The 23,457-nt window shown below is 40.5% G+C and overlaps 1 protein-coding gene across 1 annotated transcript in view; it reads right to left on the bottom strand.

Moving 5' to 3' along the window:
* The window catches only part of spata17 (spermatogenesis associated 17), a 107,566-nt gene that overhangs the window by 58,896 nt on the left and 25,213 nt on the right, over positions 1–23,457 (bottom strand). The window contains exons 4-5 of the mRNA XM_060831454.1: positions 14,174–14,224; positions 304–407 (exon numbers count right to left, since the gene is read on the bottom strand). Coding sequence (XP_060687437.1) covers positions 304–407; positions 14,174–14,224 — 155 coding nt within the window. The remainder of the gene's footprint in view (positions 1–303; positions 408–14,173; positions 14,225–23,457) is intronic.

The following is a 23,457-nucleotide window of genomic DNA, read 5'->3' on the forward strand; positions in this document are numbered from 1 at the left end:
AACAGCTCAGCTAGATACTTCTGTGGAGGGTACCAGGGTGAAGGAGAATTTCCCCAGAAGGTCAAACTGAGCAGTTTCCTTGGAGATCACTGGGTTGGGATTCTTGCAGGGTCCTCACACTCATCCACACTCTTAAGTTCTGGAGATGGAAGATTTAGGTCATAACTTTTTCAAATCTTATTTGGTTATAATTGTTTTATAAAATATTTAAAATTACAATTCCATTATATTATTTTGCAATTCTTCAGATCTTTAAATGATAGAAGTTTCTAAACAAATGCATTTTAAACTGCAGGAGCTTACCTTACAATTTCATTTTTCATCCTAAGACCTTTGAAATACTTTTTCATGTCATAGTAATTATGGATGCACTTTCGAACATAATATCCACGCCACATTTTCTGGATCTGGAAATGTGATTAAAATTGAGAGAATTAATGCCCTACTATGTTAAGTGTTCAAGTACTGGCTTTCAACAGAGAAACAGATTTGTTACTTTGTATGCCATGCAGCATTTACAAACTGGGATAAACTTCCAGAACTCAGTGTGATAATTTTCTGACATCTTTCTGTCCTTTCCTCCCAAAACGAATATACCAAGCCTCCCACTCTGGCACAATTGAGTAAGGATTTTCAATCAGTCACAGGGATAAAGTTGTGACAAAAAATAAGCATTTTGGGTCCAAGGTTTAGCTTGGAGTTGGCTCTTTAAATGCTGTCCTATCCCGTACCATTAACAGAACAATAGCTATATCTATATATAGTATACTGCACTCAATGTAAAAAACATGCCAAAGTAAAAGGTAGAAAATTTTAAAAATGGAATAGATGAGATAAAGGAGCATTTGCTAATCTATAGCACGTAGGTTCTTGCACCAGCTGAGGTCACCATGAAGGTCCAACCTCTTTGAACTTGTCCGTTACCTGAGGCGTGATGACCCTCACCTTAAGCTCACCACCAATCATTTCTCTCTAATGAGAGAGCAGCTCTGCAGTCCTCTGGGATGATGATGACTACTAGTTGATGAGTTAGAAAGGTGATTCTAACCTTGGACTTTGAAATTGATTTTATTTTAAGTATGTTTTAAAGAGATTGCAACAGCTGCCAAGGATGGAGGGATTTAACCAAAAAGATGTGCAGTATTGGACCAAGGGTCCATGGTTTCACCATTAGTTGTGTGTCAAAAAGGGAGAGGTGATCCATTTCAGAAGCATTACCAATATGCTTTCATTGCTAGCATGTTTCCAAGTCCTCCCCTTTCAAAACAGACTTTCGAGGAGCAAGCATAATGTGTCCCCACAACATCAATGAGTACAGTGGATAGACAGCATTAGTGATTGCAGTATAGTTTAGTCAAGAACTGCAAACTATATTTTTTTCTTACTATAGAAGGAGAAACTTGACTCTAATAAAAGTATATAAGAGAAGAGAATGAACCAGCCTATAAAACACACCTTTCAATTTTTCAATATATCCAAAGAGCTTCATAAGCCAAGAAGTTATTTTTACGATGTAATCACTGTAATTATGTAAGTAAATACATCAGCTAATCTGGAAAGTGTAAGGTTCTACAAACAGCAATGAAATAAGCGAATGGATAATCTATTGCTGGATAAACATTGGCCAAAATGATGAGAGAACTCGTGCTTCGTTTCATGTATTAAGGATTCTTCCATGTCTGCTCAAGCAATAAATTGCAACTTCATTTTCACATCTTCTTTGGAAAGCATCATTTCTACAGCACACAGTTTGAATTTATGAATCATTTTTAGTCGACTAAGTTAGATCAAGACAAGTCACCAGGAAATTTAAAAGCATAATTTTTATGCATAAGGAGCTGTTAGGGCAGATGACCAATAACTTGGTCAATGTTTTAAGGAAGGCTTAAAATGACAAAAGAAAGCAAGAGACAGAAAGCCTTAATGAGGGAATTCGCAGCTGGAGTCATGGCCACCAATGGATAGAATGGTTAAAACTGGTGATGTTGAGAGGTCAGAATTAAAGGAGTGTGGATATCTTGGACAGTCATTGTTTTAGAGCCATTAGCAGAGGTCAGTATATAGGATGCTGTGAAAGGACTTGAAAAATCAAGGCTGACAATTTTAAAATTGAGGCAGTACATTACCAGCACCAATGTAGATCAACAAATAGAAGAATGATGAGAGACCAGTCTTGGTTTGAGTCAAGACAGAGGCAGCAAAGATTAGATTGACCTCAAGTTTACAAGGGGTAGAAAGTAAGAAGCTGGTCAAAAATGCAGTGGAAAAGTCTTGTCCAGTTATAAAGAATGGAATAATAAGGTTTTGGATTGATAGGCTGAGGTACAAGGGGAGTCAGATGTCACAAGTTTTAGAATACTGTGTTCAATTTTATTCTGTTGGAAAGATGTTAAACTTGAAAGGATGCAGAAGAGATTTACAAGGATGCTGCTGAGATTAGAGGGTTTAAGCTATTGGGAGAAACTGAATAGACTGGGGCTTTTTATCCCTGGAGAGGTGGAGGCTGAGGGGACACCTTATAGAGGTTTATAAAATCAGAGGGTCATGTGCAGAGTGAAAAGCCACAATCTTTTTCTCAGGATAAGGAAGTCCAAAGCTAGAGGGCAAAAATGTAAAGTGAGAAGGGAAAGATTTAAAAGGGACCTGACGGGCAACATTTTCACGCAAAGGGTGGTGTGTGTATGAAATGGGCTGCCACAGGAGGTGAAGAAGGTGGGTACAATTACAACAATTAAAAGGTATCTGGATGACAACATGAATAGGAAGGGTTTAGATATAGACCAAATGTTGGCAAATGGGACAAGATCAGTTTAGGATATCTAGTCTGTTTCATGCTGTATAACTCTATCACCCTAATTAGAGCACAGATATCAGCACAAAAATAGGCCATTCAGCTGCTGGTGGCTCACTGCAAGAGCAACCTTGTTGATCCCACTGTGAGATATTTACTAACTCGTTCACCAGCTTGCTATATTTATTAGTATTGTATTCCTAATCATTCATTCATAACTCTTTGCTAACTCACTGTTTACTATGATGTGTTTTCATTCATTCATTCATTCATTGATAAAACAGTTTTTGTTGTACATTTTACTATTACAAGATAGACTAAATTAAAACACCTCTTTCAACCCATTACTGCTTCTTCATATCTTCAATCCTTATCAGCCCCACACTCTTAATATTGTTTGGGCCTTTTTCTACATCAAAAGCTACCTCTGAATAAGTGTCAATAGGGCAACGTATTCAAGACTCAACTGAAACTTTGGAAACATTATAACATTAATCAGTTCTTACTAACCGTTTCTCAGGACCTGAACAGATTACAGAACATCAAACAGTTTCCCCAACTAGTATGTATTTGTTAAATACATTAACAGGGCCGCTTTCTTCTGAAAGGCATGATTGAATTTATTTCTACCTCCTTTTCAGGCACCTTCATTTCAGATTTGAACCACTCTCAAGAACTAGTGGCAGGTATAGGCCATAAAGTCAATTGAACTTGCACTGTCATTCATTGATGACCTTGAACTCCAATTACACTCCTCCAGCTGCTCCCCATTATGCTTTCATTCCCCAAGAAAGCAAAAGTCTGTTTTGCCTTAAAATATGTTCATTGATGGAGCAACCATAACCCTCTGGTGTACAAGATTCCAAAAACTTCACAATCCTGAGTTCTCCTCAACTCAGTCCTAAATGATTATGCCCCCAACCTTTAGAAATTTTGACTAGCAGAAAGAATCTCTCTGTCAAATCTATCCAATCCTTTCAGAATATTCAGTGCTGGGACTACAATTGCTTACAATATGTATTCATATCTTGGAGAAAGGAAACAAATGTACTGTAAACAAAATTGTAGCCAACACAACATAAGTGGGAAGGCAAGTTGTGAGAGGGAACAGTTTACAAAGACATTTTAATAGGTTGCGTAAGTGAGCAAAAAGTTGGCAAATACAGTACAATATGGGAAAAATATGACATTGTTTAGTAAGTAAGTTAGCTCACTTAGCTGGAAGGTTTGCTTTCAGATGTTTTGACACCATGACTTGGTAATATCATTCGTGAGAGTCTCTGGTGAAGTGCTGGCGGTATGCCTCACCTCTCTATTTATAGGTGTTGGTTTCTTAAGGTGAATGATGTCATTTCTATTTTTTTTTCAAGGGAAGATAGGTGGGATCTAAGTCAATGTGTTTATTGATGGAGTTCTGGTTAGAATACCATGTCGCTATGAACAATTGTGTGTGTCTTTGTTTTGCCTATCCTAGGATGTGTGTGTTGTCCCAGTCAAAGTGGTGTCCTTCTTTGTCAGTAAGTATGGAAACTAGTGATAGTGTGTCATGTCTTTTGGTGGCTAGTTGGTGTTCATGTATCCTGGTGGCTATTTTCCTATTTGTTTGTCCAATGTGGTGTTCTTTACAGTTCTTGCATGGTATTTTGTAAGTGACATTAGTTTTGCTGGTGGTATCTAATGGATCCTTTAGGTTAATTATTCTCTGTTTAAGTGTGTTGTTAGGTTTGTGGGCTATCATGATGCCAAGGGGTCTGAATAGTCTGGAAGTCATTCCTATATGTCTTTGATATAAGGTAACATGGCGTTAGTTTTTGGTTGTGTTGTGTCTGCTTGTTTGGGTTTGTTTCTGAGGACATGGCAAATCTTGTTACTTGTCATCAAGCTGAGCTACAAATCTTCTCAAAACTCGCTAATGACATTGTTTATTTTGGAAGGGAGAACAAAAGAGCAGAATATTATTTAAAGGAAGAAAACCTCAAAGCAGCAACATAAAAAGACTTGGGGTGCTTATGCATCAAATGCAAAGCTGACACACAGGGGCAGAAGGTAATCAGGAAGACTAAGGGAATGTTAGCTCAAATTTCAAGGAGTTTGGAGTATAAAAGTATGGAAGTCTTATTGCAACTAGACAAAATGCTGGAATACTATCTGTACTTTTGATCCCTTTATTTAAGGAAATATATCATTTCATTGAATGCAGTTTAGGGAAGGCTCATTAGGATGATCCTGGTATGAAGAAATTGTCATATGAATAAAGGTTAAACAGGTTGAGACAACTCAGTGGAGTTTAGAAGAATGAGAGGTGATCTCATGGAAACATACAAGATTCTTATGGGGCTCAACAGGGATTTTATTTGATCACAGGAATGCTGAGAGGATGTTTCCCCTCACAGAGAGTTTAGGATTGGAAGGCATAGTCTCAGAATTAAGGGTTGGCAATTTATGTCTGAGATGAGTAGAAATTTCTTCTCTCAAAGGTTTGAGAATTCCTTGCCACAGAGAGCTATGGGGACAGAGTACCATGTATATTTTAAAGTTGAGATAGATTCTTAATCAGTAGGGAAATCAAGGGTTGCAGAGAAAACACATGAAAGTAAATATGACGAATGTCTGATTGATCCTATGAATGGTGGAGTAGGCTCAACGGGCTGTGTGGCATACTTCTGTTCCTATTTTTTTCATCGTCTTATGGTCTTACAGTTACATAACAAGTCAGAATTACTTCCTAAGGGGTCATCTCTCTTTTGCATCCTCAATTTATTTGGTCAATTAAACTACCAAATAAATTCGGCCTAAATTAACTTGGGTTTAGAAGAATGAGGGATGATATTATTGAAACATAATATTCAGAGTAGGTTTGAAAGGGCAGTGACTGAAAAGAAATTTGTTCTTGTGGGTGAATTCTGGCACTGTGGGCAAAGTCTCATGATAATGTACCTCCAATTTAAGAAAAAGATGACAGGAACTTATATTTCTCACAGAAAGCCAAAGTCTTTGGAATTATCTTCATAGCAAGCTGTGTAGACTTGGTTACTGAATATAATCCAAACTGAGTCAGACAGATTTTCTGATTGACACGAATCTCAAGGGTTATGGGTGTGGATGGAGGAGAAAGGCAGACAGGAAGATGGCATTAAGACTACAATCAGGTTTGCCACAATTTTATGAATCGAAGTGCTTATTACGATACTATAGCTTTAAGAGATGTATTTTGTTCTGATCTTTTTAAAGAGAGGTTTTGAGTCAAAGGTGGAGCAGTCTCCTCCAACCTAATATAGTAAACAGCTTGTGAGACCTTGTTTTCTTTTTAAAACAAGGGTTTTACTTTAGCTTTCAGCATTTGTTGGGTTTTTTTGGAAGCTCATTGTGAAAAGTGCTACATCTCTCTCTCTCGCTTTGCTACAGGTAAAAGCTGAAGTTCTCTGTTACCAGAACTGCCTTTGAGACAATCTGTTTTACTGAATTTGCCTTTGCCAATGCAGTGTTTATGGGATATTACCATATTGGAACAGTTGTTGTGTAGTCATTAAATAACCTATTATTCTGTTACATTTTTCAATGAAAGTTATGTTATTCCAATTCTTCTTTCTTTTGTGTGCATTTTAACTATTGAGTTAGAATAAAATCTGTTTTGCTTAAAACCGAGCAGTGTAACCAATCAACACAGCACCTTATACTTGCCCTTAAATAAGAAAATGTTAGAGTCTAGGCTATCTATCTCCTTGATGTATTTGAGGGGTGATTGGTATAGTCCAGAATAGTCGGGTAAAAAATGAGGTCTGCAGATGCTGGAGATCACAGTTGAAAATGTGTTGCTGGTTAAAGCACAGCAGGTTAGGCAGCATCCAAGGAATAGGAAATTCGACGTTTCGGGCATAAGCCCTTCATCAGGAATGAGGAGAGTGTGCCAAGCAGGCTAAGATAAAAGGTAGGGAGGAGGGACTTGGGGGAGGGGCGATTGAGATGTGATAGGTAGGTGGTCAAGGTGAGGGTGATAGGCCGGAGTGGGGTGGGGGCGGAGAGGTCAGGAAGAAGATTGCAGGTTAGGAGGGCGGTGCTGAGTTGAGGGAACCGACTGAGACAAGGTGGGGGGAGGGGAAATGAGGAAACTGGAGAAATCTGAGTTCTGGACTCATAGTCCAGAATAGACCTGCCTCGAGTGGCCAAAGAGCCTACACTTGCTTATATTTCTTATTTTAATTTACTGTTAACCTATCTCATCTAGGTCTCAAATTTTCTACCCCAACAGCTTTTCTCGATGTCTTCATCTGGGACCCTCCTGATTTTGAAAACCTCAACCACACGCTCTCTCAATTTTCTCTTCTCTTGGGAGAACAATGCTTATTTCTGTAACTTATAGCTGATATCCTCATTTCTGAAATAAATCTCCTAAATCTTTTCAGTAAAATCTCTGAAGCTTTACTTTTCTAAAGCTTGGACGCCAATTGAAGTTATACCTGAGTTTTATGAAGGTTCATGGTTTTGCATGCTGTGGGTTTGACTTTTGTGTCCTTCTAGAGTTGGAAGTCACTGAAAAACTGTTCCATCTTCATGACAAATACAATCTTTTCACAGTCATTAAGTGGCCTAAGACCACATATGTACACCCTCTGATATTCAACCTGGCATTGACAGCCTAAAGGGAAATCTCAATTTCCTGCCCTCTGTGCATCTTCATCGAGACAAATGGGTTTTGGAAAATACCTGAAAACCTACCATGAATGAGAGTTTCAAAGCCTTGGACAAAAAACCTTGTCAGTCAGAATGTTCCCAACATTCAAGTGTTCTGAAAATTTCAAATGTCATTGTCTTAGATGTTAGGTGTCTTTTACCTCAGTCCTGGAAAGTTAGCTTGACCATTACTTTGATGAAGTCCTGATGAAGGGCTTATGCCTGAAACACTGATTCTCCTGCTCATTGGATGCTGCCTGACCTGCTGTGCTTTTCCAGCACCACACTCTCGACTTTCATCTCCAGCATCTGTAGTCCTCACTTTTTCCCCATTACTTTAATCAGCATTGTAGAAGTGTTGAGATGCACCACAACACTCTTCCCATTTTTAAAAAAAATGTATTCAAAATTGAAGAATGTAGTAGTTTGGAACTCAGGTGTCCTGATTTAAAGTGATTTTGTTATAGAGGGAACGCAGTTATTGCAGCTAAGGTTTAGGATTAGTTTTTGCTGGAGTTCAGAAGAATGGAGGCGGGGGAAGATTGGTGTCAGGCAGGGGGAGTGGTGGAGGGGTGGGAAGATTTCATGCAAACTTAGAAGATTCGAGCAACACTAGCAATGGTACAGTAAGAAGGGTATTCCCAACGGTTGGGGAGTAGAGAACCAGGGATCACAGACTGGGTAAGTTATTTAGTACTGAGATGAGGAGAAATTTCTTCATCCAGATAAAGGCGAGTCTGTTGAATTCGTGACCATAGTAAGTAGTTGTGGACAAAGCATTGTATGACTTCAAGAGAAAGTTGCGTATTGCAGTTGGGACTAAAGGGATCAAAGGACATCGGGGAAAGTAGGAACAATCTATTGAATCAGATGATCAGCCATGAGTAAGCTCAAAGGACCGAATGACCTGCTCCTGCTCTTCTATGTTTAACCTTGCCAGTGCAGGAGTTAATCTTTCATTGTTGATGTCACTGCATTGGAAACCAGCCATCTAGCCAACTGAACTGATTATGATAACTTTACTAACAATGCAGTGTTCTCTCACTACCACAACTAAGGATCAAGAAGCTGAGGTTCAAATTCCATCCATTTCAGAGGTGTATGATAACATTTCTGAATAGGTTGATTGGAGAATATTTTTATTTAAACTAGAACAAGTCGTGAAGACATAAAATGAAAATTTGAACCTTGTGCTTCTGACAAAGGCTAGACTACTATTATTGAGCTAATTCTTAATTACATTTCATTACTGCTACTTTCTTGTTGTTTTATTGTTGTTCAATAAATTACAGTTTGAATCTAGAGGTATAGTGGTATTTCATTGACTTTTCAATTATGTTTTCCACTACTGGATGAGCAGAAATTTTCTCCAATTAAATTTTAGAAAGATTGAAGTCATTGTTTTTCTGCCTCCACTTCAAAATCCACTCCTTAGGTAATGACTCCTGACTCCTCCCTTTCAATTATTTGAATTTATGCTAGTCTGTTTGCAACCTTTGTCACATTTGATTGAAAGTTCGGAACTCATATTCTTGCCTTCATTAAGATCTTCAGTTTCCACCTATGAAATATCGTCTGACTTTAACCACAACTCAGCTCATCTGATGTTGAAATCTTTTTATGCTTTTGCCATCTCTAGACTTGACTATTTCAAAGCATTACTAGCTATCCTCTATATGCTATTCTCCATAAACTTGAGAACATCAAAATTTTGCTGCAAATGACATTAATATGAAAGTCCTGTTCCCCTGTCACCACTGTTCCTGCTGACCTACATTGGCTACTGGTCAAGTGACATTGTAATTTTAAAATTCTCAGCTTTGTTTAAAAATTTACCCAAGGCCTCAGACCTCTGTATCTCTGTAATAGTCTTTGGTCTTCAGAGATATTTGCACTCGAAAATCAGGCAGGCGCAGAAGGTCAGAATGAATCTTTCGATCAGTGGTGTCTGGTGCCTAAGCTCTGAAAAAGCCTCCCGACATCTTACTTTCCTTATCTAAGGCACTGCTTAAAACATTCCTCTTGGACCAAACTTTTGGTTATTTGACCCAATTTTTCTTACATGGCTCATTGAGACATTTTGAAACACATTATAATATTTCAGTGAAGCAACTTGGGAAATTTCATTATATTAAAAACCACTATAGAGATATAGTTGTTGCAGATGACAAATCAGGTATGAGATAATTTATAAAATAACTTCCTGCTCAAATCCTTGATGTGTTATGAATTCTATCTGGCTATTAGGAAGAGTAAAAACAATTTCAAAAAAGGGAAGAACCAAGACAATGGGAGTGAAACAAGAGAGATAAAATAACTGAAGTACCACATGATTATCGGGAGTCGATGGCATAGTAGTAATTTCACTGGTCTAATAATCCTGTTGATGCGTTGGGGTCATGGGTACAAATTCCAGCAAGCCAGCTGGTGGAATTTAAATGAATTCAATTAAAATAATGCAAAGTTTATAAAGTCAACTCCATGCAGTTGGGGCTCACCAGAAATACATACAGAGCTGTCCCTTAAAAATTAAGCAGCAAATGATAGTCTGTAATGCTTGAGAGTTGAGGCTGAGGAAAGTCCAGGATCAGTACATACTGAGTGCAAAAAGGATTTCAGGCTCAACAAAGTCCAGGAACTTTCATTTAATGTGCAGTTGATTACACATGACCTGTGCATTTATGCTAACCTTGCGCTGATCCTATATGTTAGAGTCTGAGATATGAATGCTGATTATTTACTTTGACAACTTTTGAATGATAAAATTTTTGTACATTTAGAACTGTGAATTTTAAGGCTTTGTTCTCACTGCAAATGAAATCATAGAAATTAATCAAATATTAATACAACTAAAATTACTAGTTTCTAACAGGATTGTAACCGCTTCTGGGGTAGAAGAGTCTTTTTCTGGATTATAACAGAAATATAATTAATTAGAAAGGCTTTTTTTAATTATTTCAAACACAGATGTTTGAAACTTCAACGTGTTCCAATATTACTCTAGGCACATATTGATATTTAGTTTTGAGCTGTTATTTGTATGCCAAAACTATTGTCATTGATTAATACTTGTTGGAAAATTTCAATGGAAGCAAATGTGTACTCAGCAGATAACATCATCTCAACAGCAAAGCATATCCTATTCCAAAGGTCAGCTGTAAGTGACCTTTTGAATCATCCAATCAATTATGCAGATTGTTCATTAAGTAATGTCAGTCTAAAACCAACCAACTCAATGCCTTACAACTGTAATGACATTTAATCTATGAAACTGGTATTTCAAATCGTAGAAATAAAAATTGAGTTACAAAATGTTGCTGAGTCAATATGCAAAACACCAACAAAATTAAAAGGGTATTGAGGGTCAAATATTGACTCTCAAGATGCAAGTTTTGCAGTTACACAAGGATTGCCGCTAACATTGAACCATCATTGGACCATCACTGTGTGTTCAGGGCACCTCATGTGCATACAATAGGAAGGTACTAGATTTTTAACACAGATAGGAAAATCCATTGTGGTTCTACTCCACGAACCTTCAAACACAAGTGACCAATATCCACTACAATTTTCCTAGCCTAGAATCCACTGGTCAGGCAAAGTTCATCTACTGGAAATTTCACCCTTTACAAAGGAACCTAGAATCTGCCAGTGTTTTGGCAGGAGATTACAGGAACTTGGAAAGAATTTTGTCTCCAGTATCAGATTGTCTCAAACAATTTCTGCCGAGTATTTATCACGATGTTACAGCAGAAATCCACATGCTTAACACATGCTTATATGATGGGTGATCTGAAGGATGAGTTTTCCCACTTAGCATTATCATCTTTCCCTCCACCCTTCTTAATTAAAACAACATATACATCAAATATTTCATGGCACAGCCAAGATAAAGTAAAGTATTTTTCACGCAGTGTTACGAACATGGGGTAAACTCTCCTGCTTAATTTAACACCAGCAACACAGAAAAGACTTATCCTGTGCAGTAGTGTGTAAAAACTTGAGTGGCCAAGAACTATATAAAGTAAAAATTAACAACTTTATTACTTAAAGTATAAGAGTATAATTAACTAACACTATTTACAATTCTTTCTCTTAACATTAAAGAAATTCCAAATTAAACTGAAGGCCAAGTTGTTCAGCCTACTCTCAAACTCTTGCGTTGTTATACTTAGGGGGCAAACTTCTAATTTGATTTTTGACTTAAACAACTATTCTTGTATTGTTGTATAGGCAAAACGTTCCATCGATGACAAAGTAGTGGCTAACTGCAGCTTTACCTTGAAACTTTGTTGCTGCTTGCAAGACAATCACATTAAAGCTCCCCAGAATGCTCTGCACATAAACAATAATTTCTATAATCTATAGAAAATGACACTTCATGTTTCATGGCATATGTTCCCAACTGATTTTGTTGAACTATATTAATTTCTTTATCAGTTTTTACATGACAGCAATTCACATATTTCAGGTAAACCACACGGGGACAATTTTTAAGTTTCACCCAGAAAGGAACGAAATTACTGACAGCTCAGCACCGGGGAAGGAGGGGTATCCTTCAATTCACCTTTGAAACCATGCTAGTAATGTCAAGCCCAAAAGAAGATGGAAGACATTTGGAGACAGTTATTGAAAGGTTAGCAGTAGGCCTGAAGGTTTTGAAAGATTAGAAAGAACATTCATCCTCCTCCTATTTCAAAACCAATTTAGAAAAATGTCCCGGAGGAAAACAATGCCTTCACGGAGTTTCTAAGGTCTGCTTGTTAGGCTGTTTCATACTGGTATTAATGGGCAGTGTATGCAATGCCATTTAAATGGTACTGGGATCTCAATCAGACTTGGCAGAAGACTTGAAATAGAACTAATGCTTTCCAGAAACTTTACTCCCTTTCCCTATCATCCTGCAGACCCCAGAGGCAGTGGCAAAGCTGCCTCTAAACCTGCTGTAATTTCTCTTTGGACTGATCATTTACTCCACTGCCACACCCATTGGGGGTGTGGCCAAACACTGGCAAATTCAAGAACTCAACAAAACATCTTTAAAAGATCTAGAATATTTTCAGACACAATGTGGGAAAAGTTCCAAATATTACCTTATCTCCAATCAGGATGCTTGCTCCTTCAAGCAATTCTGTTGCTATGCCCACCATTCTCATCATATTTCTGCTTTCAAAGAATGGATATCATAGGTATTGTCAAAACCTACATTCTACAGATTTGGGATCTTGGCATCATATCAGCATATTGGATGATGTTACATCAGGATAGTATAAAATTAATAAATGTAGGTGCATGGAGAGGACATACCTGCATGAACCCATAGCCTTGGCAAATGCTACACAGATAGCAGCCGACAAAGCATCCTGACCCAGAAAAGCCAGATAGGCCTTGAATCAGTACGAATTTTGGACCAAAAGACTTCATTGAAGATCAAATCATTGAATGTATTTTGCTTCTGAATTTTGGACACAAATGTGAACACATAGCACATATATCTTATTAAAGCACTGAAAAGATTAGCCTTTGGATTCTTAATAAGATGTATGTGCTGTGTTTGAATTTCAGTCCAAAGTTCATATAGAAAGATTAGCTTTTGAGCTGGCTCACTGGCACTTTGTCATAATTTTTACAAATGCAAAGTTCTTTACTATGTTCATTTGAACAAGTTTTGCATAAATTACTATAATTGTTTCATGCATGCATAGCTACATTAAACAATTGAATTGAAGATGATTGCTTATTACCTTTCATCTTAAAATCTGTTTTTTTTTAACCACATTCTGCTCGTACAATCAAAAGGAAAGCAAATGATTTCTAGGCTTCCACCAACTATAATCTTCAGTTAAACTCCACTTGTTAGACAAAATGACTTCATTTCTAACTTACCTTCTGTCCTGGTTTTAACTATTCTCTAAACTTAAACCCAGTCATTTCAGGTTACACCAAAGCCTCACTAAATTAGGAAATGAGAGTCAAAACTGGCATTTTAGTATACAGTATAGCTGAATGTTATGTTAGTATGCTAATATGTTGTTTCATAATCAAGATTCCCAAGTATTGCATTTCACTTTGGGCACCAATTACTGTATCCAAGCTGATTTTTTGAAACCTATTTAATATTTTTCTGACAAGTCTCAGCAGTGCCATATTTCAGAGTAAATACTAATGTTCATGTCAATCTGGTTTTATCTCCTGATGCACATGATGATAATGTGGTAAGTGGTCTAGTAATAATAGAATCAGAGTTATACAGCACGGAAACAGATCCTTCAGTCCACGTTGTCCGCATCAACCAGATATCCTAAACTAGTCTAATCCCCTTTGCCAGCAATAAATGGTATATATTTTCCTAAAGTTGCAAAATGCAAACCAATATCTACTGTTTTTGGCACCCACAAGATGGCATAATGGTGACAAAGAAATGCATCAATAAATAACATATACCAGTACATTATTAAAGCTCAACCATACACTTTGTTAAATTCTGTTATATTTATAAACCATCTTGCTATATAGAAATATACTTCTAAGAACAATTTATATTATAAATTGAATTCCTTTGTCTGAACTATATTAAATGAAAGAAGTTGGCACTTTTCCAAATGGATACTCACTTTGCTTCTGATTTAGATTAGCAAATATAGCATAAAAGCATATTTAGAGCACATTTTGATGCCATCATTTGTTGAATAATGAGGGAGATTTATTTACCCTGACAGCCATTTCATTGTAGAAATTCATCTTCATAATAAAATATGCTCTCTGTGAATTAAAGAAGATAGCACAGACTGTAGTTACAGGAAGATATAGCTCAAAGTTGACATATAAAAGTTAAAAATCTTTATAAATAATACATAATAAGAATTGCAGTGACAGACAGAAAAAACTCCAATTGTGCATTCAAAAGACAGCTATCGTTTTATGTATAATGCAAACGTAACCATTAAAACATACTATATTCAAATTACATGCTGTTGGAGATAAATTATGATGAAAAGATCTGCATTGAGTTTTATGATCAATGTTACTCTACCAAGACCAGAATTACAAAAGACAAAATATCCACAAGTGCTGATGGCAATCTGTATTGTAGAGTTTGAGCCATAGGTCTTTTAAAGAGAGAGTTGCACTGTAGCATAAAATTTACATTTCACAATGTCTGGTTGAATTAAAATTTCAAAGAAACAATGCTTTTTACCTTCCACCCTTCAAGAATATCTGTACCTAAGAATGAAAATTATGCCTTCTAACCATCTGTGCAAAATTTCCCTAACTTAGCCTCATGACGACAATTTGAGTGTCCTATGAATTCATATCATTTGACATAATGTTTTTGTATTCTAAATTTACAACAATTCAACTGCTCAGCCAATATTAACACGTCATTTGGAAAGTAGTAAGACAATGTTTAAATAATTGAATGTAGTGTTGGTAAATACATTAGTACTTGATATAATAAATTAAAGATGCAGAAAATTTGTATTTTGACTTGAATTAAGCATCATTCTTTCTTCCTTGAGGTGACTTATGGAAATAATGTTGCATCTTAGAACAATATCACTTATGTTTATTTCTAATGTCTTTTCTGTATATATTCTGCTCCTTGTTATCCGATTGTTCTAACAGTTAGAATCTGAGTGTTCATTTTTTTCCAAATGCAGGGGTTAACTCGTTTAATGCTATTTGAGGGATTTTGGGAAATGGTGGAAGAGTTGTTATGTGACTAAATTTGTAATCCAAAGGACCAGGCCAATGCCCAGGAGACAGGAGTTGAAATCCCCACTGTGGCAGCTAGTGGAATTTAAATACTATCTATAAACCTGGATTATAAAGCTAGCCTTGGTATCCATGAGAACTACCATTGATTTTTTTTTAAAAAAACACCCATCTGATTCACTAATGCCCTTTACTTGGTCCTGCCTGCACTTGATTCCAAACTCGCAACACTGCCTTTTAAAATTATTTAGCAAGCCAATTAGTTCAAGAACAGTTTGGGAATGGCTACAAATGCTGACCTTTGCCAGCAATCCCCACCATCCCATGAAAGAAAAAAAGAAAATTTCAAGCTCAAGAACATAGACTGCTTCTTTACTTATTTTTTAATGAACGTGTGCTTTGTTTGCCATGTTTTCCTGTGTAAAAGTTCAAATTAAGATGCATTCATAGCATTGTCTGTTTCACTTAAGTTTTATAAAATATTAATCCAAACATGCTAGCTGAGAAAGCATTTTGAAAATAAATAATCAAAATGATTTCAAGACTTTTGCAATGGAACATATTGTCACCCTGTTGTTACTTATTTTCGGCATTCCAGTTTTTGATACTGAATAAACCAAATATAAGTTAGGAGAAAACTGCCAACTAAACTATTTAAGTTCAGAATTAGAGAAATCATTAACAGGACTTCTGCAGATATTGTCAGGATATTGTCTGGAGCTGGGATGTCGGTGCAAGTTTGGGGTTGTTGAAGCAGTGTACAATGATTCTACCTTGCATTACCCATGTTCTAACACTGATATTCTTTTATTCGGGCTGTTCAACAAAATAAAACTATTTGCCTTTGGCACAATGTGCATTATGATATCCAGAGATTCCTACTTTAGTTATTGAGGCTGAATTCAGAAAAAGCTTCACAAGATAACAGGGAATTAATTTGACAAATGCCCTTGAGAATCATACTGCATGATTTGTTACAGCACCTTGATATGGTCTTCTCATTTTGTATTATGTTTGAGTCCAGACAAGCCATCCTGTTGATTAGTTGCATGCATTAGCAGATGGTCAAAACTGGTAAGTCTCTGACATTATTTGAAACTAGCCGAGAACTCTAAAAAGGATGTACATTGTTGCTGGACCTAGTGATTATAAGATCTCTGATTGGAGCTGTAAACATGGTCCAATCAGGGACCCCTGATTGACAGATTATAGACACCCTGATGCCCCTTTCTTGGCGCAGGGCGGTCATCGTCCTGCTGCCAAAGAAGGGGGACCTTCGTTCCTTGAAGAACTGGCGTCTGGTCTCCCTCCTCAGCATGGACTACAAAATCTTCGCCAGGGTGTTGTCTTCTCGCCTGGCTTCCGTGCTGGCCCACATGATTCACCCGGACCAGTCCTACACGGTCCCGGGCCGGAGGATACAAGACAACGTCCATCTGGTCCGGGACCTGATCCATTTCTGTCGACGGGCTGGTCTGCCGAGCGCCTTCCTGTCTCTCGACCAGGAGAAGGCGTTCGACAGGGTCGATCACGAGTACCTGCTCGGGACTCTGCGGGCATTCGGGTTCGGGACGCAGTTCGTCGCCCGTATCCGACTTTTGTACGCCGCCGCAGAGTGTCTGGTTAAAGTTAACGGGTCCCTGACGGCGCCCCTTCGCCTGGGGAGAGGAGTGCGTCAAGGCTGCCCCCTGTCCGGCCAGCTGTATTCCCTGTGCGTGGAGCCTTTCCTGCGCCTCTTGCGGAGGAGGTTGTCGGGGCTGGTTCTGCGCGGCGCGGGCGCGGGGGTGGTCCTCTCGGCCTACGCCGACGACGTGCTCCTCACTTTCACCGACCCGGCTGACCTGGGGAGGATGCGCGAGTGCCAGGCCGTGTACTCGGCGGCGTCTTCCGCCAGGATCAACTGGGCCAAATGTTCCGGGCTACTGGTGGGTCCGTGGCGGGTGGATTCCCTGCCGGAGGAGTTCCGGGGGTTCAGCTGGAGTACCACCCATCTCCTCTACCTGGGGGTCTACCTCAGCCCGACCGAGGAATCCTGGCCGGCCAACTGGCAGGAGCTGGAGGCCAAAGTCTCGGCTCGCCTAGGCCGCTGGACAGGACTGCTCTGAGTGCTATCTTACAGGAGCCGAGTGCTGGTCATAAACCAACTGGTGGCTGCCATGCTGTGGTACCGGCTGGTTACCTTGGTCCCTCCTCCTGGCTTTGTCGCTGACATCCAGAGAACGTCGGTCGACTTCTTCTGGGACAAAAAGATGCACTGGGTCACTGCGCAGGTTCTGAGTCTTCCTACTGAGGAGGGCGGTCAGTCGCTGGTGTGCGTCTGCACCCAGGTCGCGACGTTCCGCCTTCAGACCTTGCGGTGATACCTTTAGATCGAGCCTCCTCCTAGGTGGTGCGCCCTGGTGACGTACTTTTTCCGCCAGGTGCGTAACCTCAACTACGACACGCAGCTCCTGTTCGTCGACCGTGACGGTTTGGAGGTAGCCCTCAAGGTGCTGCCTGTCTTTTACCAGGACCGGATCATTGTCTGGAACATGGTTGAATCGCAATGCGCCTACCCTCAGGCAGGAGTAGCGGCTGTCGTCAGGGAGCCGTTGCTCAGGAATCCGCACCTCCGTGCTCATGGGTTCGAGTGGCTGTCGGAGGGGAGGGCCGTGGCGGCGAGGGTGACCAGGGTCGGGTATGTGCTGGGTGCCGGGGGCCTGGGCTGGACGTTGCCGCAAGACATAGCGAGCAGAGCAGTGTTAGACGTCCGGTACGTGGCCACCACCATCCAACGGCTTAAAACGGCGGTGGTCTGACCCGACAGTGCACCAGTTGGAGGATGCACAGGTGTGCGGTGGGATCCCGTCCGCACTCACCCCAGCCCGGACGGAATTTCACATTGGCCCCAAGGTCCCATACTTCCTGCGGGAACCTGTGCTCCACAACCTGAGCCGCCTCCGAAACTTTACTTTTGTCCCTTTCAAGGACATAAAAAGGCAGGTCCTATATCGACTGCTACTGCACACCGTCCACCTCTTCTCCCTCATCCACCGTCTGGACACGCTTTGGCGTGCCCATTTGCCACCGGGTGGTCGGGATCCCCAGTGGAGGGCTCTCTACACGGGAGTCCTTCCCCCTTTCTCTCGGGGATCTGGGGTGGAGGGTGCTGCACGTAGCAGTCCCCTGCAACCGCAGATTACGGTGGTTCACAGACTCCCAGTCCAACTGCTTGTTCTGTGGAGTCCGTGGACCACGTGTCTCTTGGGTGTGGGCGTTTGCACTCCCTTTTTGACTTTTCTGAAAAACCTCCTCTGCTTTTGGTTGCACTTCAGTCCCACGCTCCTGATCTTCGGGCACCCAGTCTGGAGGAGGGAGGGCAGGTCTGAAGACCTCCTCGTGGGTCTGCTTCTGGGCCTGGCTAAACTGCCCATAAACAGGTCCAGGCAGCAGGCCATGGAGAGGGTCATGAGGGCTGACTGCCTGCCCCTCTTCCACGGTTACGTTAGAGCCCGGGCGTTCTTGGAGAAGGAGCACGCGGTGTCCACCAACACCCTGGAGTTGTTCAGGGAGAGGTGGGTGCCGCAGGGAGTGGAGTGCATCATTTCCCCCTCCAACTCTATTTTGATTTAGTCCCCTCCCCTTCACTGTTTGATCACAGCATTGCCCTTTGACGTGAAGGGCACTGCTTGTCACTGGCCACTTGGGTGTTTTGTTGAATAAAGATTTGTACACCTTGTGTCTCTCACTGTGTGCTGGGGAAAAAATAAGCACTATCGCAGTTAGGCTGTAATGTGTGGGTAAAAGAAAGAGGAAAAAAAAATAGTAGTGTCAGTAATTCAGTTCACTCAGAGCTAAAAAGAAGATAGGAGTGTCTACATTAGAGCCCGGTTGTCTCTGGTGAAGGAGCACGCCGTGTCCTCCACCACCACCACCCTCAAATTGTTCAGGGAAAAGTGGGCACCGCAGGGAGTGGAGTGCATTATTTCCACCTCCAACTCTATTTTGATTTAGTCCCTGCCCTCCCCATCACTTTTGATCATGCAGCATAGCCCTTTGATGTGAAGTGCACTGCTTGTCACAGGTCATTCGGGTGTTTCCTTTCTTCCTGGTGGTGGAAATTTGAATAAAGATTCGTGTACCTTGTGTCTTTCACTGTGTCTCACACCTGCACACACACAGCATGGGTGCTGGGGAAAAAATAAGCACTACTGCAGTTAGGCGGCAATGTGGGGGTAAACAAAAATAAATAGACAGGAGTGAGAGAGGTTCTGCTCAAGCTGAGAGGTGGCTCCGAGAACGTTAGACCAGTGTCAAATATTATGCAAGTGTAAATAAAAGGTGACTTAGTGACAGGATACTAGCCTCTGTGGAGTTATTTTAGTGGTGATGAGAGAAAAAAAAAGATCTTGATGAAATTCACTCACAAATTACTCATCTTTGAATTGAGGTAAGCATTTCTAGCATCACGCTGTTATTTGGCAATCTTGATTCATTTCATCCTGCTGTCAAACACTGGGCCCAATATATGGAAAGAATATGGAATTACTTTTCTAGGCAAATGATATTGGGGCAGCTGAAAAGCAACAAGTGGTTAGTAATTCTTCTGACAAGCTGCTGATTATTATTTGCTTATTAGGAACCTAACTTTTCATAAGGTACCTGACACTAAAATATTTCAAGAGTTGACAGATTTGGTTAAAGAATATTATGACTCCAAGTTTCCTCAAATTCTGAGACACTATCAGTTTTACTTGGCAGTTTGAGAAGCAGGGAAATCCATGTCTGGGTTCTTGATGAAGTTAAGATGACTGGCAGAGGCATATGACTTTGGTTTAATACTTAATGAGATCTGAGAAACCGCTTGGTATATGGGATTAATAATGTAACCATGCAAAAGTGCATACTAGCTAAAGCCCACTTGGACTTCAAAACGGCAACTGGTTTTGTCATTAGAAAATGCAGCAAGTGGTGCATATGAGTTCCAGGGTATGCTCATGAAAGTAAACACTCTCGCCAGGCTGACCAAGCTTGTGGGTCTTCAGTTGAGTAAAGGCAACTGCACAGGCTCACTCAGCAGACATCCTGATAGAGGGACACTAGATCAGCCCACAGGAAAATCCCAAAACAAGCCATAACTTGGCCAAATGGTTAACATTTTCCTCAGGATCCGGGCCAGCAAGCCATTGTAGTTGCTGCTGGTATGTGGACTCTAGACAGCAAAAGAATCTTATCAGAAACTGAATTGAGTAAGATAATTCATAGGTCAATATCCAGGAGAGTGCACACTCTGGAAAGCCTATCTATATCTTTAAATTGCTTAGTGAAATCTAAATCAGAACTAATCAAAATAAACATCTGGTTAAGTGATCACCTGGTTCTAATGGAGGTTGATATCAGTCGTGGCTGTACCAGTGATTGCAGAACCAGTCTTGCAGAAAATTCGCTCTTAAATTTGCATAAGACAGAAGTTAGATTAAGAACCTATACCTGACAATCATTACAAAATTTCAGTTCCAGTCTCTCTTATGAGGCAACTGATTCAGTTACCACTGATTGCCGTAAAGGCTTGGGGCTTAGTCTGAAGGAGTGAAATTGGTTGAGGAAGATTCACCTTTATTAGTTACCTGAGGAAAGTCATAATTAAATATCTGGACAATTTTTCACTCTAGGGCTTATCAAAGGAGGCAAGGCCACCTTGCATGTTGACCAGGAAGCAATTCCACCTGCTCTGCCCTGTGCCATTTGCCTTGCAATGTAAAAGTAGGAACAGAAATCAAGAGACTGGAAAATGAAGGAATCATCAATCCAGTGCAGATTGCAAAATTGTCAGCACCAGTTGTACCAACTGTGAAGCCCAACTGGTCGTTTTGCCTTTGTGGGGATTTTAATTAGCAAGCCATTTCTTGCAGCTGGATAAATATCCAATGCTGGGCATAGAGGACTTGTATGCAAAACTGGGGGTGGGTGGGAAGGGGTATTTCCTTCATGAAGCTGAACATGAGCGCAATTGCGGTTAGATAAGGATTCCCAAAGGTATGTTACAATTAATACCCATAAAAGGTTCATAACAATATGAGACTGCCATTTGGGGTATTGTCAGCCTGTGCCATTTTTAGCAGACGATGGAGAACATTTTACAAGGTCTACCGCAGGTTGACCTTCATTTGGATGAAATGTAAATAATTGCCATGTTGCGGAAGCAATGGTGCCGGACTGGGGTGGACAGAAGTCAGAAGTCTCATGACACCAGGTTATAGTCCAACAGGTTAAGTGAAATCACCTGAAGGAGCAGCTTTCCAAATCTTGTGATTTCAAGTAAATCGGTTAGATTATAACCTGGTGTCGTGTGACTTCTGATTTTGCTAATAATAGGAAAGACTAATAAAGAGCATTTAGAGAATTTGGAAATAGTCCTTAGATGTTTCTCCAAAATGGGTGTATGCCTTAGAAGGGAAAAATGTGGTCTGGACACCCTCAAGTGACCCACTTGAGCTACAGAGCCGACAAGAGCAAGTTACACCCATTGAAAGATAGTGAGGATGATCAAAGATGCTGTGGCTTACTACTTTCTTGGGCTGGTGAATTATTACAGAAAGTTCACATGTAAACTGGCCTCCATCCTGGCACCTTTCCATCTGCTATTGATAAAGGGTCAGCCTTAGGAATGGTTTCACAGCCAAGATGTAGTCCTTAGGGAAGTGAAGAAGCAGCTATCATCATCTAAGATGGTGGCACCCAAAAAGCAGGATCTGGTAGTGACATGCAATGTCTCTCCTTATGCTATTGGATAGTGTTGGCTCACAGATGGCCCAATGGAGAGGAATGCCCAACAGCATACGCATCTAGGACTTTGGCTGATTCAGAGCTCAAGTATGCCCACATAAAGCAGTTATCTTTGGTGAGAGAGAGAATGTTTTACTAATGTAAATTTGTAATAGTAAACAGACCACAAACCTCTGCTGTGGCTACTCAAAGAGGACAAGGCCCATAGCTTCAGGTCGAATTCAGGGATGGGCTCTCATTCTAAGTGCATACTATTACAAATTAGAACATTGTCCAGGAGGCAAAGCAGCAAATTCGGGCGCCTTGAACTGCCTCCCACGGCAGACACACCACTGGTGGTGCTGCCACTAGAAGAGTCAGTTCTGATTTTAAACCTTCTAGTCACCACTGACAGTATCAAACTGTAGACATAAAAAGATCCAGTCCTGGCAAAACAAAAACAAATGGTAGTGGGGGAAACAAATGAGTCAAATGGGGGAAAGAACTGAAATCTTTCAGGAGCCAGCAAGAATAGATCGCTGTAGAGGATGACATTTTATTATGGGGAGGAAGAGTGATTGTCCTGAGCAAAGGTCACTAACAGATACTGGCTGAACTCCACTAAAGGTCACCCAGATGTGGCCAAAATGAAGATATTGGTGAGAAGTTATGTCTGGTGGCCAGGATTGGATGCAGACATAGCTATGTTGTGGTTCTGTTCGCCAAGCTGGAAGTTTTTGTTGCAAATGTTTCGTCCCCTGGCTAGGCGACATCATCAGTGCTCTGGAGCCTCCTGCGAAGCGCTTCTTTGATGTTTCTTCCAGTATTTATAGTGGTCTGTCCTTGCCGCTTCCGGGTGTCAGTTTCAGCTGTCCGCTGTAGTGGTTGGTATATTGGGTCCAGGTCGATGTGTTTGTTGATGGAGTTTGTGGATGAATGCCATGCCTCTAGGAATTCCCTGGCTGTTCTCTGTCTGGCTTGCCCTATGATAGTGGTGTTGTCCCAGTCGAATTCATGTTGCTTGTTGTCTGTGTGTGTGGCTACTAGGGATAACTGGTCGTGTCGTTTCGTGGCTAGTTGATGTTCATGTATGCGGATTGTTAGCGGTCTTCCTGTTTGTCCTATATAGTGTTTTGTGCAGTCCTTGCATGGTATTTTGTACACTACATTAGTTTTGCTCATGTTGGGTATCGGGTCCTTCGTTCTAGTGAGTTGTTGTCAGAGCGTGGCTGTTGGTTTGTGTGCTGTTATGAGTCCTAAGGGTCGCAGTAGTCTGGCTGTGAGTTCAGAAACGCTCCTGATGTATGGTAATGTGGCTAGTCCTTTGGGTTGTGGCATGTCCTCGTTCTGTGGTCTTTCTCTTAGGCATCTGTTGATGAAGTTGCGCGGGTATCCGTTTTTGGCGAATACCTTGTATAGGTGTTCCTCTTCTTCTTTTTGCACTAATCTTGAATGGACCCAGGCCATAGAACAGGCTGTCACTATAGGACAGAACAGGACAACACACCGCAAAAAAACACTACTAAAGGAAAAAA

This window comes from Hemiscyllium ocellatum, chromosome 10 (genome assembly GCF_020745735.1).
Source record: "Hemiscyllium ocellatum isolate sHemOce1 chromosome 10, sHemOce1.pat.X.cur, whole genome shotgun sequence".
In the NCBI taxonomy this organism is placed as follows: domain Eukaryota; kingdom Metazoa; phylum Chordata; class Chondrichthyes; order Orectolobiformes; family Hemiscylliidae; genus Hemiscyllium; species Hemiscyllium ocellatum.